The following is an 18,819-nucleotide window of genomic DNA, read 5'->3' as shown; positions in this document are numbered from 1 at the left end:
CATCCCTAAGTCTACAGGTGAAGCATTGTCTAATCCAGGATGGCGACAGGCTATAATTGACGAGATGTGTGCTTTACATACGAGTGGTACTTGGGAGCTCGTCCCTCTTCCTTCAGGTAAATCTATTGTTGGTTGTCATTGGTTGTATGCAGTCAAGGTTGGTCCGGATGGTAAGGTTGATCATCTTAAGGCTCGTCTTGTTGCCAAGGGATATACTCAGATATTTGGGCTCGATTACAGTGATACCTTCTCTCCTGTGGCTAAGATAGCATCAGTCCGCCTTTTTCTATCCATGGTTGTTGTTCGCCATTGGCCCCTCTATCAGCTGGACATTAAGATTGCTTTTTTACACTGTGACCTTGTGGATGAAGTTTATATGGAGCAACCACCTGGGTTTGTTGCTCAAGGGGAGTCTCGTGGCCTTGTATGTCGCTTGCGCCAGTCACTTTATGGTCTAAAGCAGTCTCCTCGAGCCTGGTTTGGTAAGTTCAGCACAGTTATCCAGGAATTTGACATGATTCAGAGTGAAGCTGATCACTTTGTATTCTATCGGCATTCTGCTTCGAGTCTCTGCATTTATCTGGTGGTCTATGTTGACGACATTGTTATTACCGGCAATGACCAGGATGATATTACTAAATTGAAGCAACATCTCTTTCAACACTTTCAGACTAAGGATCTGGGCAAACTAAAGTATTTTCTAGGTATTGAGGTCGCTCAGTCTAGCTCAGGTATTGTAATCTCACAACGAAAGTATGCCTTAAATATTCTTGAGGAGATAGGAATGACAGGTTGTAGACCTGTTGACACTCTGATGGATCCGAATTCTAAACTTCTGCCAGGACAGGGGGAGCCTCTTAGCAATCCTGCAAGATATAGACAGTTGGTTGGTAAATTAAATTACCTTACAGTGACAAGACCCGACGTTTCCTTTTATGTGAGTGTTGTGAGTCATTTTATGGATTCTCCGTGTGATAGTCATTAGGATGCAGTTGTTCGCATTCTTCGGTATATAAAATCAGCTCTAGGCAAAGGTTTATTGTTTGAGGATCGAGGCCATAAACAGATCGTTGGATACTCAGATGCTAATTGGGCAGGATCACCTTCTGATAGGCGTTCTATGTCTGGATATTGCATCTTAGTAAGAGGAAATTTGGTGTTCTGGAAGTGCAAGAAACAGAATGTGGTTGCTCGGTCTAGTGCAGAAGCAGAATATCGAGCGATGGCTATGGCGACATGTCAGCTAATTTGGATCAAACAGTTGCTCAAGGAGTTGAAATTTGGTGAGATTAGTCAGATGGGACTTGTGTGTGATAATCAAGCTGCTCTTCATATTGCGTCAAATCCAGTGTTCCATGAGAGAACTAAACACATTGAGATTGACTGTCACTTTGTCAGAGAAAAGATACTCTCGGGAGATATTGCTACAAAGTTTGTGAAGTCGAATGATCAGCTTGTAGATATTTTCACTAAGTCCCTCACTGGACCTCATATTAACTACATATGTAACAAGCTCGGTACATATGATTTATATGCACCAGCTTGAGGGGGGGTGTTAGAATAGTTATGTAAATAGGAGTAAATAACCCTAATCCCATATGTATTAGGAGTAGGACATGTTATGTATATATATATATATATATATAGGGCTCATTGTATTGTGTTTAACATAAGAGAATAATATCAATAATATTTTCTCCTGTGCATTCTCACACTATTAAGGATAGTAAACTTATTTTCATGCTCCGCAAACCACACGAAGATGGGTAAAGTAGCAAAGGCAGGACTTTTCATATGGTTAACCTACGGTTGACTAGAACTATATAACATAGGGTTGCAGGAATTGCATCCAACGGCTACTGGAAATCAGCTAAAGTGGTAAAGGAGGGATTTGTGGAGAAGTTTAATATTTTCAACATGTGGATTAGCGAATTAAGCTTCACAATCTGAAAAGATTGTAGTTCACTTCTAAAGCAATTCTTTTATCTTCTACTTTTTTGCAAGGTATAATGATCAAGTCATGGAGGTTGACAAAAGGCCCCATGTATCCATAACGCAGGAGTCAATGAAAATGCCCATAACATTCAATATACAAATATCCAATGGCAGATTAAAAAGTGATATATCATCAAACTGAGGTTCCAAATAAACAGAAGTTCTCAATACAAAAGCGATGTCGGTTAGTATGAAAATACAGATGTTAAATAACTAGTAATGTATAGTGTCCCACATCAGGAAGTAGATACCTATTATTATGCAATCACTGTATATATATAGGGCAATGTACTACACTTTAGACATAATTAATAAAAGATTTCCGTGTTATACTTCTCACATGGTATCAGAGCATCGGTGAGAAACTCTGGAAAGGTCGAAAAGTCGTTGTGCATCAAATTTAAGCGACTTTTTCAAGATTAGATTGCATCACCTCTCTGTTGTTGAGTGTTGTGCTAAAACCAACACTACTAACATACTCGGAAAGCTCCGGCCACCAAACCCCAAGAAACAAGTTCGGCAGAAACCTTCCCACGCACCGTCACGCTCGGCAAGAAGTTCTAATGCCGGCGAAGCGTCTGTCACACGCGTCGGCATGTGGACCCTGTTCCGGCCAGGTTTTGACGAAAGTTCTTTTGGACAATGTGTTCGCCTATCAATTTCGAGCCTACCCATCATATTTTCTTTTTATTCCAATTACTTTAAATTTGTTCTGGCAGGTATAGTGATTTGCTGCAGAAATAGTGATTTTCTGGCAAAAACACTTTTTCCTTCCCTATTTCAGCGAGATACAGTTGATTATTTTTATTATTTGTTTCTAGGCCTCTCTCCAATCCAACGATGCCTTTGGGATTTGATGTATTTGGTTCTAAAAATACGGGTTCTGAAAATTCAAGTTTGATGATTACTTCGGAACCCTCAATGGGAAGTTCAAACTACTTAGCCTGGGCTTCTTCTGTTGAGTTGTGGTGCAAAGGTTAAGGTGTTCAAAATCACCTAGCCAAGAAGACTAGTAATGGATGTTAAATAGTTGGTAATGTATAGTGTCCCACATCGGGAAGTAGATACCTATTATTATGTAATCACTGTATATAAATAAGGCATTATACAATACTTTAGGCATAATTAATAAAACGCTTTCGTGCTATACTTCTCACATGGCATCAGAGCATTGGTGAGAAACATTTGGGAAAGAAAACTCCGCCAGACAGTCGTCGCGCGTCAATTTTCGGCGACTTCTAGGGTTGTTATTGGGTTACCTATGTTTCCCTCAGTGTTGTAGTAAAACCAACACAACCACAGTGTCCTACACTCTTCGACGACCGGACCCCAGCAAACCTCGCCGGAAAATAACCCCGCACGCGCTAGCCAGAAGAAGAAAAAGTCCGGCAAGATCTCCTCACGTGCCGCATGAGCTGCCATCTGGCATTTGGTGACAAAACTTCTTTTGGAAAGCTTACTCACGAGGCTATTCCGAGTCTATTCATCCAAGTTACACCAAATTTTGATGACCTTTTTATTCTCCGATGAAATTTTCGGCGACTGTTCAGTTTCTGGTGAGAGACAATGTTTTTCCTTCACTGTTCCTGTGATTTTTTATTGTTCTTGATTGTCTATGCTGTTTGGTCCAACAATTTCTTTGGGACTTGATGTTTTTGGTTTTAAAAGCATGGATTCTGGAAATTCAAGTTTGATGATTACTTCAGAACACATAATGGGAAGTTCAAACTCCTTAGCCTGAGCTTCTTCTGGTGAGTTGTGGTGCAAGGGTCAAGGTGTTCAAGATCACCTAGCCAAGAAGACTAATGATGGAGATGAAAAGGCCAAAGGACTTTGGGAGAAAGTTGATGCTCAATTATATAGTTTGTTGTGGCGATCGATTGATTCCAAGATAATGCCCTTGTTTCATCAATTCCAGACATGTTATTCAGTTTGGGAGAAGGATCGTGCTTTATACACTAATGACATTTCTCGCTTTTACGATGTGATATCTTGGATCACAAACTTAAAGAAACAGGAATTGGATATGTCAACTTACTTGGGACAGGTGCAGGCAGTTATGAAGGAAGTTGAGAAGTTGATGCCAGTCACTGCTAGTGTTGAAAAACAACAAGAGCAACGAGAGAAAATGTTTCTAGTTCTTACACTTGCTGGACTGCCTAGTGATCTTGACTCGATGAGAGACCAAATTTTGGCTAGTCCTTCAGTCCCTATAGTTGATGAACTACTCTCTCGATTACTTCGTCTTGTAGCGCCACCCAGTCACATAGTGGTCTCACTACTAACTATTGACTCATCTATTCTCACATCTCAGACAATGGGAAAATCAGACATCTCAGGCTATGGAGAATCGACGAGGAGGAGGTCGTTTTGGGAGATCTCGACCCAAGTGTTCTTATTGTAATAAACTTGGACACATTCGTGAAGTATGTTATTCTTTACATGGTCGACCACCCAGAAACGTTCATGTTGCTCAGACCGAGACTATAGGTAACCAGGAATTTTCTTTATCTGAAGTGGAGTATAATAAGTTCCTTCAGTATCAAGCAAGTAAGCAAACGTCTCCACAAGTAGCCTCGGATGCTTAGATTGATGTTCCTGTTGCGGGTAATTCTTTTGCTTGTATTTCTCATTCTAGTACTCTTAAACCGTAGGTCATGGACTCGGGAGCTTCTGATCATATCTCTGGTAATAAATCACTTTTGTCGAATATTTTGTATTCACAGTCTCTTCCTAAGGTTACTTTAGCCAATGGGTTCCAAACTAAGGCAAAAGGAGCTGGACAAGCTAATCCCCCATCTTTTGCCACTCTAGATTCCATTCTTTATATCCCTGACTGTCCTTTTAGTCTTGCATTTGTTAGTCATTTGACTCGTGCCCTTCATTGTGGTATATATTTTATTGATGATTCCTTTAATTATGCAGGACTTAATACGAGGCAGACAATTGGCACAGGGCGTGTATCACAAAGCCTTTACTACCTAAACTCACTCAATCCCTCCACAGCATGTCCAGTTACAGATCCTCCGGACCTAATTCACAAACATTTAGGACATCCGAGTTTATCCAAGCTTCAGAAGATGGTGCCTAGTTTGTCTACATTAGATCATGGGTCATGTCAACTTGGGAAATGTTAAGTAGTTAGTCATGTTTAGTGTCCCACATCGGGAAGTAGATACCTATTATTATGTAAATACTGTATATAAATAGGGTTGTACAACACTTTAATCAATATATAATATTTTTCTCCCGTGCATTCTCACATGGTATCAGAGCAATCGTGAGAGATTTATCATTGTGCATAAATTCCAGCAACTCCAAAAAGAGAAATCAGTCAACCGGAAGTCTTTTCCGGCAAACACAGGTCTACCGCAACTAAAAATACACTTTTGGTCAGTGTTGTGCAAAAACCAACACCACCACAAAGTAGATCGGCCTCCGGCAACCAACCCATAAAAAATTCTCAGTCAGAAAATCCTTCACGGGCTCCCACGTGCCGCCCGAAAAAAAATTCCGGCGAAGTTCCGACGTCACGCGCTGGCTCGTGGGGCACCTTCTAGCCATTTTTTGGCAACAACTCTTCAGGACAGCTTGTTCACCTTGCAATTCCGAGCCTACCCATCCAATTTAAATCAAATTCTGACGACTTTTATATTTATCCAGCGTGAATAGTGATTTTTCGGTCGTGAGCAGTACTTTTCAGAAAAAATTTGCTTTTTCTAGTGCAACATTATAATGGCACTCATATCTGAAGCCTTTAACTCACAATCCATTGGATCCAATGCATTGAATCCAATCCAGATGGTTTCTTTACCGGATTATATTGAGTTCCTTCAGTACAAAACATGTAGACACACATTTTCAGGGATAGCTTCCGCTGTTCAAACAGATAGTAGTGTGACTTGTGTCTTCCAATCTTCAACTTCTGAGTCTTGGGTCATTGATTCAGGTGTATCTGATCATATTTTTGGTAACAAATCTCTTTTCACTAGTATTTCATATTTTCAATTGCTTCCAACAGTTACAATAGCCAATGGGTCTCAAACCATGACAACTGCAATAGGTCAAACAAGTCCACTTCCTTCCTTACCTTTAGATTCTGTTCTTTATGTTCTCGGTAGTCTTTTTAATCTCATAACCGTTAGTCGCTTAGCCATATCACTTAAATCTGCTGTTTTTTTTGTTGATGACCTTGTTTTTATACAAGAATGCAGTACGAGGCGAATCATTGGTACCGGACGTGAATCAGATGGACTTTATTACCTTATCCTTGCAAAATCACATGGACTCACATCTAGTCTTCCTTCAATAACTTGTCCCTTTACCGAGTCACCAGATTTATTATATAAACGGTTGGGACATCCCAGTTTGTCAAAACTTCAGAAAATAGTACCTGGCTTATCTCACTTGTCCACTCTAGAGTGTGAGTCATGTCAGCTCGGTAAGCATATCCGCTCACATTTCCCTCGGCGTCTTGATAATAGAGCAGAGTCACATTTTACTTTAGTCCATTTAGATGTTTGGGGTCCTAGTCGGGTCAGTTCTACCTTAGGATTTCGCTGCTTTGTCAGTTTCATTTGATGAATATTCCAGGTGCACTTGGATATTTTTGATGAAAAATCAGCCTGAGTTATTTTCTATTTTCCAGACCTTCCACGCTGAAATTCAAAATCAATTTGTGGTTTCTATCCGCACATTTTGTAGTGATAATGCCCTAGAGTATCTGTCTTCCCCATTTCAGCAGTTTATGAACTCTCATGGGATTATTCATCAAACATCTTGTCCGTACACATCTCAACAAAATGGGGTAGCTCAAGAAAGAATAAACATCTTATTGAAATTGCTCGTACCCTACTCATACAATCTCATGCTCCATTGCGTTTTTAGGGGGATGCAGTTCTTACATCTTGCTATCTTATTAATCGTATGCCATCTTCAGCTATCCAGAATCAAGTTCCATTCTGTCTTGTTTCCCCACTTACCTTTGTTCTCTCTTCTACCCCGTGTCTTTGGAAGTATGTGTTTTGTTCATAACCTTACTCCAGGAAAAGATAAGTTAGCTCTTCGTGCTCTTAAGTGTGTATTTCTGGGTTACTCGAGAAAGCAAAAGGGGTATCGATGCTATTCTCCTGACCTCTGGTACCTTATGTCTGCTGATGTTACCTTCTTTGAAACCCAATCATACTTCAGAGGTCTAGATAATCACATAGATATTTCTGAGGTGCTACGAGTTCATCTTTTGGAGATTCAGTCTCTATCTCCCATTCATCTTCCTCTACAACTCCAGCTCTACCACCTACTGCTCCAGTTGCCACTCCACCACCTAGTCTAGTTCAACCACCTAGTCCAGTTCAACCTTCTGCAGCTCCACCATTCTTGACTTATCATCGTCGTCCACGTCCAGCATCAGGCCCAGGTGATTCACGTCTTGCATCAGATTCTGCACCTACTGCGGACTTGTCTCCTCTTAGTCAACCAATTGCATTCCGCAAAGGTGTACAATCCACCAATAATCCTAATCCCCATTATGTCGGTTTAAGTTATCATCGTCTGTCATCACCTCATTATGCTTTTATATCATCTTTGCCCACTGTTTCTATCCCAAAGTCTACAGGTGAGGCACTATCTCATCTAGGATGGCGATAGGCTATGATTGAGGAGATGTCTGCTTTACATGCGAGTGGCACTTGAGAGCTTGTTCCTCTTCCTTCGGGTAAGTCTACTGTTGGTTGCCGTTGGGTTTATGTAGTCAAAGTCGGCCCGAATGGCCAGGTTGATCGTCTTAAGGCTCGTCTTGTTGCCAAAGGATACACTCAAATTTTTGGGCTTGATTATAGTGACATTTTCTCTGCCGTGGCTAAAGTAGCATTTGTTCGTCTTCTCTTGTCCATGGCTGCAGTACGTCATTGGCCTCTTTATCAGTTAGACATTAAGAATGCTTTCCTCTACGGTGATCTTGAGGAAGAAGTTTATATGGAGCAACCACCTAGTTTTGTTGCTCAGGGGGAGTCTAGTGGTCTTGTATGCCGATTGCGAAGGTCACTATATGGTTTGAAACAATCCCCTCGAGCTTGGTTTGGTAAGTTCAACATAGTTATTCAGGAGTTCGGCATGACTCGTAGTGAAGTTGATCACTCTATGTTTTATCGACATTCTGCTCCTAATCTGTGTATTTATCTGGTGGTTTATGTTGATAATATTGTTATTACTGGCAATGATCAGGATGGTATTACTAATCTGAAGCAATATCTCTTTCAGCACTTTCAAACTAAGGATCTGGGCAGATTGAAGTATTTTCTAGGTATTGAAGTCGCTCAGTCTAGCTCAGGTATTGTTATTTATGCCTTAGTCATTCTTGAGGAGACTGGAATGATGGGTTGTAGACCTGTTGACACTCCTATGGATCCGAATGCTAAGCTTCTGCCTGGACAGGGGGAGCCTCTTAGAGATCCTACTAGAAATAGGAGGTTGGTTGACAAATTGAATTACCTCACAGTGACTAGACCTGACATTTCTTTTCCTGTAAGTATTTTAAGTCAGTTTATGGATTCTCCTTGTGATAGTCATTGGGATGCAGTTGTTCGCATTCTTCGATATATAAAGTCAGCTCTAGGCAAAGGGTTACTATTCGAGGATCGAGGCCACGAGCAGATTGTTGGGTACACAGATAGTGATTGGGCAGGATCACCTTCTGATAGACGTTCTACATCTGGATATTGTGTTCTAGTAGGAGGTAATTTGATCACTTGGAAGAGCGAAAAACAGAATGTAATTGCTCGATCTAGCGCCGAAGCCGAATATCGGGCCATGGCTATGGTAACGTGTGAGCTAGTTTGGATCAAGAAGTTGCTCAAGGAGTTAAAGTTCGGAGAAATCAGCAAGATGGAACTGGTGTGTGATAATCAAGCTGCTCTTCATATTGCGTCAAATCCAGTGTTCCATGAGAGGACTAAACACATTGAGATCAACTGTCACTTTGTTAGAGAAAGATACTCTCAGGAGATATTATTACAAAGTTTGTAAAGTCGAATGATCAACTAGCAGATATTTTCACTAAGTCTCTTACTGGTTCTCGTATTAGTTACATCTGTAACAAGCTAGGTACATATGATTTATATGTACCGGCTTTAGGGGGAGTGTTAAGTAGTTAGTCATGTTTAGTGTCCCACATCGGGAAGTAGATACCTATTATTATGTAATTACTATATATAAATAGGGTTGTACAACACTTTAATCAATATATAATATTTTTCTCCCATGCATTCTCACAGGAAACATAGCCTAGCCATCTTTCCGCGTAGTGTTGAGAGTCGTTCAGATTCAATTTTTTCTTTAGTTCATTCTAATATATGGGGGCTTAGTAGAGTTAGTTCATTGATGATTATGCAAGATGTACTTGTATTTTCCTAATGAAAGATCGTTCCGAGTTGTTTTCTATCTTCAAGATTTTTTTTGCTAAAATTAAAAACAAATTAGGTGTTTCTATTCACACTTTTCGTGGTGATAATACTTTAGAATACTTGTCCTCTCAGTTTCAGTAGTTTATGACCTCTCAAACAATTATCCATCAAATATCTTGTCTGTATACCCCTCGGCAGAATCGGGTAGCATTGAAAGAATAGGCATCTCATTAAAACCGCTTGCACACTTCTAGTTCAGTCCCATGTTCTGCTGTGTTTTTGGGGCGATGCAGTTCTTATAGCTTACTTGATTAATCGGATGCCTTTATCTGTTATCCAAAATCAGATTCCACATTCAGTATTATTCTTTAAATCACCCTTATACTCTATTTCTTCTCGTGTTTTTGGAAGTACATGTTTTATTCACAACTTAGCTCCCGGAAAAAATAACTTAGCTCCTCGTGCTCTTACGTGTTTGCTCCTTCGTTATTATTGGGTTCAAAAGGGTATCGCTGCTACTCACTTGACCTTCGTAGCTATCTTATGTCAACTGATGTCACATTTTCTGAGTTTCAATCTTACTTTACTTCTTCTGATCATCTTAATATAGCTGAGGTCTTACCTGTACCTACTTGTGAGGAATCCACATCCATAGCACCACCACAACCACGACTACCTATACAGATTTTTGAGGAGTCTATAGTTGCTCCTCCTACATCCCCAGCCACAAGACCACCACTCTTGATTTATCATCGTCGTCCACGTCCAGCATCAAGCCCAGATGATTCACGTCCTGCATCAGATTCTGCACCTACTACGGATTCGTCTCCTCCTATCCACCAATTGCACTTCGAAAAGGTGTACGATCCACACTTAATCCTAATCCCATTATGTCGGTTTAAGTTATCATCGTTTGTCATCGCCTCATTATGCATTTGTATCATCTTTGTCCACTTCTTCCATCCCTAAGTCTACAGGTGAGGCACTATCTCATCCAGGATGGCGACATGCTATGGTTGAAGAGACGTCTCTTTTACATGCGAATGGCACTTGGGAGCTTATTCCTCTTCCTTCGAGTATGTCCTGAATGGTCAGGTTGGGCAGCTTAAGGCTCGTTTTATTGCAAAAGGATACACACAGGTATTGAGGCTTCATTATAGCGACACTTACTCTCCCGTGGCTAAAGTAGCATTTGTTCGCCTCTTTTGGTCCATGGCTGATGTTCGTCATTGGTCTCTTTATCAGTTAGACATTAAGAATGTTTTTCTCCACGGTGATCTTAAGAAATAAGTTTATATGGAGCAACCACCTAGTTTTGTTGCTCAAAGGGAGTCCAGTGGTCTTGTATGCCGATTGCGCAGGTCACTCTATGGTTTGAAACATTCTCCCCGAGCTTGGTTTGGTAAGTTCAGCATGACTCATAGTGAAGTTGATCACTCTATGTCTTATCGACACTCTACTTCCAATCTCTATATTTATCTTGTGGTTTATGTTGATGATATTGTTATTATCGGCAATGATCAAATGGTATTACTAAGTTGACGCAACATCTCTTTCAGCACTTTCAGACTAAGGATCTGGGCAGATTAAAGTATTTTCTGGGTAGTGAGGTCGCTTAGTCTAGCTCAGGTATTATGATCTCTCAACGAAAGTATGCCTTAGACATTCTTGAGGAGACATGAATGACAGGCTGTAGACCTGTGGACACTCCTATGGATCCGAATCATCTGCCAGGAAGCCTTTTAGTGATCTTACGAGATATAGGAGGTTGGTTGGCAAATTGAATTACCTCACAGTGGCTAGACCTGAGATTTCTTTTCCTATGAGTGTTGTAAGTCAGTTTATGGATTCTCCCTGTAATAGTCATTGGGATGCAGTTGTTCGCATTCTTTGATATATAAAATCAGGGAAAGTATTACTATTCGAGGATCGAGGCCATGAGCAGATTGTTGAATAAACAAATGTTGATTAGACAGGATCACCTTCTGATAGACGTTCTATGTCCGGATTTATTGTTCTAGTAGGAGGTAATTTGGAAAAGCAAGAAACAGAATGTAGTTGCTTGATCTAGCGCAAAATCAGAATATCGGGCAATGGCTATGGCAACGTGTGAGTTAGTTTGGATCAAGCAGTTGCTCAAGGAGTTGAAGTTCGGAAAAATGAGCCAGATGGAACTGGCGTGTGATAATCAAGCCGCTCTTCATATTGCATCAAATCTGGTGTTCCATGAGAGGACTAAGCACATTGAGATCGACTGTCACTTTGTCAGAGAAAAGATACTCTCAAGAGATATTATTACAAAGTTTGTGAAGTCGAATGATCAGCTTGGAGATATTTTTACCAAGTCTCATACAGGTTCTCCTATTAGTTGTTGTTGTAACAAGCTCGGTACATATGATTTATATGCACCGGCTTGAGGGGGAGTGTTAAATAGCTAGTAATGTATAGTGTCCCACATCGGGAAGTAGATACCTATTATTATGTAATCACTGTATATAAAGAGGGCATTGTACAATACTTTAGACATAATTAATAAAACTTTTCCGTGTTATACTTCTCACTACAGAAATGAAGATGAGAAAATAAACTTTACCGCAAACAATTTTTCATACTCCTCTAGCAATGTGATAACAATAGCTTGAGCATGGTTGGCTGCAGCAGCTGCCTGTATAAGTTGAACAGAGCCGTCACTGCCCATTGCAAAATCACTTTCCATCTCACATTCTCCAGCTAGAAGTGGGCGAAGAAGTAAAGGTGCCATGCAAGCTGCCACTGCTGGTGTGCTCATTCTATTCTTAGTTTTGTGAGAAACCACAGTCTGCATCATCATAAGAATCCTGATGCACACATGGAAAAACATCATGTAAGACTTACAAAGTATACAATAATCCAGGAGAAGCTGAAAGTCCAAAACTATTCTTTTCTTTTTACAAGTTAAAATATCCAAAACTTCAGTTCACCAGTTAGCAAGCTTGATAATAGAGGAACAATACTAGCTTGAGTTTTGCTAACATGTCAAACTTAACCTGCATTTCGCCTATAAAGACAAAATCGTTCATTGTCTACAGTCACTTATGATTCAGATTGAACTGAAATAGGATTGTTGAATGAGGAGAGAGAAAAACTGCTTTCTTGACGAATAAACTCAGTTCAAGTGTAGTAGTTGTTAGACTACTCTAATAAGTATGTTACATTATTTTCAAACTATTTGCTTCAAAGCAATATCCTAATTAAAATACAATGTTCTAGAATATCCTACCAGGACATATTCTTGACGCACCCCTGAGCATACGAGTCTTTGACATTAGCACCAAGCCCTAACCTCTGCTTCTGAGAGGACCGTGCTAATTGGCATTTAATTAATTGTTCCTGTCTATTCAATTTGACTGACCCTATGGCCATAGATCGAGGGTTAGATTGTGATGCATGCCAATTGTGAACAAAATCAAGTAATTTAGGTTCTGAGCTTGACAAGTAAAATGTTTGATTTTCAGACCTAGTGACAATGAATTGGGATATTCCAACAGGTCACCAATCCTTAAGTTCTACAAGAAAAAGAAAGTGGCAGTTTTCGGCTACTGTTTGGTGTTGTGCCACATCAGCTAATCCTTTATTAGGGGTCTTGGGAAGAACAAAGTATATCAAGGTAGTCAATGAAAAACAGTAGCGACGAGGTGATGAGGAAGCTATAAAATGGGATGATGATTTTAAGTGGAGCAAATACCCTTTCTAATGACTTACTGTAAAATTTTGATTGTTGATAAGGCAAAGAGAACTTCTAGCACTTTTTATTTTTCTTGTTTTGTATACTGATGGCCTGATATTAATTTAAATGGAGAAACATGGTCATTGAGGATTCATTATAACCGATCTCAACTAGTTAGGGATTGAGACAGTATTTGTTATTGTTGTTGTTGCTCAAGAGGCAAAGAGGCTGACATGACAAGCTGACTAAGCAGATAGTGTTGACGTAATAGCTAATGTGGACGGCAAAGAGAACTTCTAGCACTTTTTATTTTTCTTGTTTTGTATACTGATGGCCTGATATTAATTTAAATGGAGAAACATGGTCATTGAGGATTCATTCCAACCGACCTCAACTAGTTTGGGATTGAGACAGTATCTGTTATTGTTGTTGTTGCTCAAGAGGCCAAGAGGCTGACATGACAAGCTGACTAAGCAGATAGTGTTGACGTAATAGCTAATGTGGATGATGACATGTGGACAAATAAGAAACTGAGAAGTGTACCTGGTGCTAACATATAGGATATATGGCATGTTAGCTGAGGTAGGTAAACACATTGAGAAGAAACAGATAGTGTTGCATCAAATCTAGTGTTCCATGAGAGAACTAAACACATTGAGATTGACTGTCACTTTGTCACAGAAAAGATACTCTCGAGAGATAATGCTACATAGTTTGTGAAGTCGAATGATCAGCTTGCAGATATTTTCACCAAGTCCCTTACTGATCCTCGTATTAGTTACATATGTAACAAGCTCGGTACATATAATTTATATATACCAGCTTGAGGGGGAATGTTAGATAGTTATGTGAATGTATATAATCAGTCCTAGTCCTGTATTATGTAATAGGAGTAGGTTATGTATTATGTATACTTATAAATAGGGTTCATTGTAATATAGTTAAAACATCAATAATATATTTTTCTCCCGTGCTTTCTCACAGTCCCATAAGAGTTGTTCAATCAATTGATTCAAAAGAATCAAAGCAAAAAAAGATTGCAAATCTAACAGCATTGAGAAGAGCATAGATATCTAAACATGTATCTAGCAATTCTATAAATATCTACATGCATAAAGCTCGACTGGAAACTCAAAGTTACGTACTTGAAAATGAAATAGTCAGAAGGAGGAGCAGTTATGGTGACATCACCAAAAATTATAATAGAATGAGGTATATGGGAACCAACAAACCGTGAAGCATCAGATGAAAATATCAGATAAAATCGATAAGATGTAATAAGAACCTCTGCAGCAAGCGACGATTTGGCTCTGGAAACGTCTCACATATGGCTGACCGCATGCTATTGACTCGATTGACACGCTCAGTTCCTGAAAATGATCATAAACTCTGCCAGTGTGAGCTTGCTCACGCCAGAATAAAAGAGGAGGGTTGCGATAGGCTAAATACCAGCATAAAACTAGCCAATACATGATGAATCCTCAAAATATCTTGAAATAATTTAATCAACAGAGAAAGCATATTAGCCTAGAACTGATATATTCAATGAAGAGAGTATTATTATGCAGAACCTTTACAATAAGCCTAGACAGTAGTCAAGTAGTGATATATACAAGTTTCAAATTTATGACACTTTTGTTTTTCTGGAACGCCTCAAAATGTTTGACACCATCCTATTACTATACAACTTTTACCAAATTTCAAGAATTCAAGTAAACAATTTCAAAATTTTATGTGATGTCTTCTGTATCAAACAAACATTACGATTTAATATTTAGTTCCACTATCACTAATACAATGTATAATTCATATTAGCATCTTAAAGCCTAGTTAAACAATGTCATATAAAATGTGATGGAGGGAGTATGAAAAACATTTCTTCTTCTTTCTTCTATATGATCTCGGTTACATCAAGAAGGAAATAAAGGGTCCAAAGGAACCCAGCATTGAGATAAAAAAGAAAAACTTACGAAATGCTTCCAGGAGGGCATTGCAGCAAGATGCAGGAACTGGAGATGACGGTAACTCCCGCAGAATGTACTGAAGAAATTTAGCAGAGAAGTTAGCAATTGTAGAAGGAAATGGCTACAAATATCTAACCTAAGAGTTTCCCTATTTACTTAGGTTTAGAAGGATATACCTTGACACAATCAGCAATAACATGTGCATCCTCATCAGGAGAAAACTCACTATTCCCTGAGTTAAAAAAATGATTTAAGTAAATTTCATTTCAGTTGTATATGCAACATGGGCTAGAATGTTTTGTTAAATTGAGAAAATAATTCCTAAAATTTGATGCATCACATCAATGGTCCAGGGGAACATGTGAGATATTAATCTTTTGTTTTTGATAAGGTAAAAGATTTTATTAAACTGGTACCAAGATGGTACAGAAAAAACATGAGACATTAATATTTTTTCACTTAAATTCAGAAAATTCAGACAACAATACTCAAATGAAAAGAAAGAAAAAAAAGAAAATTATGGGTAAAAGAACTCTTTGTGCCTTAATGTCCAGCAGAAAGTGTACACCGGGGATTAACAAGTATATATTCGGGTTATAAGCTACAAAGATTAGTTTATCAAAAGGAAAAAAAAAACAACGGCTATATGACTAGCAATTGTATAGCATCTAACCCAGCTAAGATCATATTCACGGAATAACGTAAAATAAACATATAAAAAGCCACCTTCACTCACTAGCTCACAGAGGTGTATGGAATGTATTGGGCCATGCCCATGTTGTCCAGCCAAAGGCCTAATGGCCTAATCCTATTCTCTTTTAGTTTCCATTCCTATTCAGAATTAGATTTGATTTTTATTCCTATTTGAAGTTCGTTTTGGCTACAAGAAAAAACACCGCTCATCATCTATAAATAGAGCAACCTTGGAGAATTGCTCTATGATCATTAATATAAGTCTTTGAAAGATTTTAGCACATAAGAGTGGTTTTTGAGAGAACTTCCATCTAGAGAGAAGAAAAAAGAAAAAGAATTCGTTTTGCTGCAGAGTTTATTCCTACTAGCCAGCTTCAAATTATGTTTTTCGATTCGTTCACTGTTGGATCAGGCTGAAATTTTGACAGAGTGTTCCTAACATCTTGGTTTTTGATTTGAATGGCGGAGATCGGATTTGGAGGCATGTAGCAACCGATTTTGAGCCTTGATAGCTACTCCGTTTTTTTTATTTCTCCTCTTTCTTCAATTGATTTATTGTTGCTATTGTTGCTCCGTATCTGGCACTTGTTGTGTAGCCAATTTGGAGAACTTTTTAACCCTTTTATTGTTATAGTAGAGCCTTTTGGATCTTTGTGGTCACGTGGTTTTTACCTTCGATTTGAAGGATTTTCCACGTTAAAATTTGGTGTTCATTATCGCTTTTATTTTCGGGTTTGCTTCTTCCTCGACATAACAATGGTATCAGAGTCTTGGCTATTTATCTGGGGTTTTACGTAATGGAGGCAAAGATGAACAAGATGGTATGTGTAAATGAGGGCAATTATAATATTTGGAGAATCATTTGTTGTTTGTGAAGAAGATGCATCTACCCATTTTTGCAGCTTATAAACCCGAGAGTATATCTGATGAAGATTGTGATTTCGAATACCAGCAAGTATATGGATATATACAAAATGGGTTGAAGACAATGTTCGCAACCATATTGTGAATGAGACACATGCGAGATCATTATGGGAAAAGCTAGAGACTCTTTATGCTTCAAAAACTGGGAAGTTGTTCCTGCTAAAGCAATTGATGACCTTTAAATACAAGGAGGGCAGTCATATCTTTGATCATATAAATGATTTTTAGAGTGTCCTTGATCAGCTATCTGGAATGGGAGTTAATTTTGAAGATGAGATACAAGGACTTTGGCTTGTTAATACTGTGCAAATTCTTGGGAAAGACTTTGTGTTTCTTTGACAAATTCAGCTCCTAGTGGCAAGGTGACCATGGAATATGCCAAGAGTGGTGTGTTGAACGAGGAAGTAAGGAGAAAATTTTAGGATTCATCCTCACAAGATGATGTTATGACCGGGGGAGAGATAGAACAAGATGTTCGAGGAACAAAGGTAAAAGCAGAAGTAAGTCAAGGTCCAAATATCATAATTATTCGTGCAACCACTGTGGCAAGAAAGGACAAATCAAAAGATTCTGCCAAAAGTTGAAGCAAGACGGTAGAGAAGGAAAGAAAGTTAAAAATAACGAGAACAATGTTGCTGCTATTATTCGAGATGACCTTCTTTTTGCTTATGATGAAAACGTCATCAATTTGGTATTCCATGAGACGAGCTAGATAGTAGATTTTGGAGCTACCTCACATGTCACACCAAGAAAAGACTTTTTCTCATCTAATACTCTTATTGACTCTGGAGTGTTAAAGATGGGCAATACTAGTGAGGTTAAGGTGTTTGGTATTGGCATAATTTATTTGAAAACTAATAAGGGTTCAACGGTAGTTCTTCAAAATGTCAAGCATACTCTAGATTTTTCTTTCAATTTAATCTCCGGAGGAAGATTAGAAGATGAATGTACCATAATGCCCTCTTTAATGGTGCCAATGGAAGCTCACAAAAGGCTTATTAGTAGTGGCTCGAGGAGTCAAGTCTTCTCATTTATATGTGACACAAGGCTCTATTCTTAATGACTCCATAAATCTGGTGGAAAGTAAAACTTTATTAGAATTGTGGCACAGAAGACTGCATCATATAAGCGAGAGGGGGATTACGTGTTTAGCTAAGAAAAGTTTGCTTTCTGGAGTGAAACAAGCAAAGCTGAAAAGGTGTGTCCATTGTTTAGTTTGCAAACAGAAAAGGGTTCCTTTCATAGCCATCCTCCTTCAAGAAAGCCTGAATTATTGGAGCTAGTACACTTTAATTTGTGTGGTCCTTTTAAAGTAAAGTCAAAAGTGGTGCACTTTACTTTGTGACCTTCATTGATGATCATCCTCGCAAGCTCTGGTGTATCCTTTGAAATCCAAAGATAAGCACTTGACGTGTTTAAGGAAATTTAGGCCTTAGCTGAGAGACAGAGAAGAAAGAAAAATATATTCGCACTATCAATGGTGGCGAATATTGTGGTCTCTTTGATAACTATTGTAGAGAACAAGAAATTCATCATCAGAAAACTTCGCCCAAGACGCCTCAATTGAATGATTTGGCAGAGAGGATGAATAGAACTCTAGTTGAGAGAGTTAGATACTTGCTTTCAGAGGCTAAACTTCCAAATAAATTTTGGGCGGAAACACCTAACACAGTTGCTTATGTTATCAATTTGTCTCATGTTGTTGCTTTGGATAGTGATGTCCTGGTTTGCCCAGATGTTTCTTATGATCACCTAAGAGTTTTTGGATGTAAAGCTTGTGTGCATGTTCCTAAAGATAAGAGATCGAAGCTGGATGTCAAAACTAAGCAGTGCATCTTTATTGGTTATGGTCAAGATGAGTTTGGATATTGTTTTTATGATCCGATTGATGATAAACTTATTAGAAGTCGTGATGCAATATTCTTTGAAAACTAGACTATTGACGATTTTGACAAAGCTGAGAAGATAGATTCTCAGAATAATGAGAGCTGAGTTGATATTGATCCAGTTTTATTGCTAAGGCACCTATTGCACATGAAGGAACACAAGACAATAATGAAGATAATGATCAAGATCAAAACGATCATCATGGTGTAGATGTTATGGATGCTCCAATTAATGAAGTTGTGGTTGATCA

At 38.8% G+C, this 18,819-nt stretch overlaps 1 protein-coding gene across 4 annotated transcripts in view; it reads right to left on the bottom strand.

The window, feature by feature from the left end:
- LOC104236527 (rho GTPase-activating protein REN1-like) overlaps positions 1-18,819 on the bottom strand; it is a 76,333-nt gene that overhangs the window by 20,275 nt on the left and 37,239 nt on the right. For all 4 annotated transcript variants that reach the window (XM_070162730.1, XM_070162731.1, XM_070162729.1 and 1 more), the window contains 4 exons: positions 15,242-15,297; positions 15,072-15,141; positions 14,387-14,471; positions 11,989-12,232 (listed from right to left, as the gene is read on the bottom strand). In XM_070162730.1, the coding sequence (XP_070018831.1) occupies positions 11,989-12,232; positions 14,387-14,471; positions 15,072-15,141; positions 15,242-15,297 (455 nt within the window). The remainder of the gene's footprint in view (positions 1-11,988; positions 12,233-14,386; positions 14,472-15,071; positions 15,142-15,241; positions 15,298-18,819) is intronic.

This window comes from Nicotiana sylvestris, chromosome 11, assembly GCF_000393655.2.
Source record: "Nicotiana sylvestris chromosome 11, ASM39365v2, whole genome shotgun sequence".
NCBI classification, from domain to species: domain Eukaryota; kingdom Viridiplantae; phylum Streptophyta; class Magnoliopsida; order Solanales; family Solanaceae; genus Nicotiana; species Nicotiana sylvestris.
The sequence above is the reverse complement of the archived record's forward strand: the minus strand, read 5'-3'. Positions and strand labels throughout refer to the sequence as shown.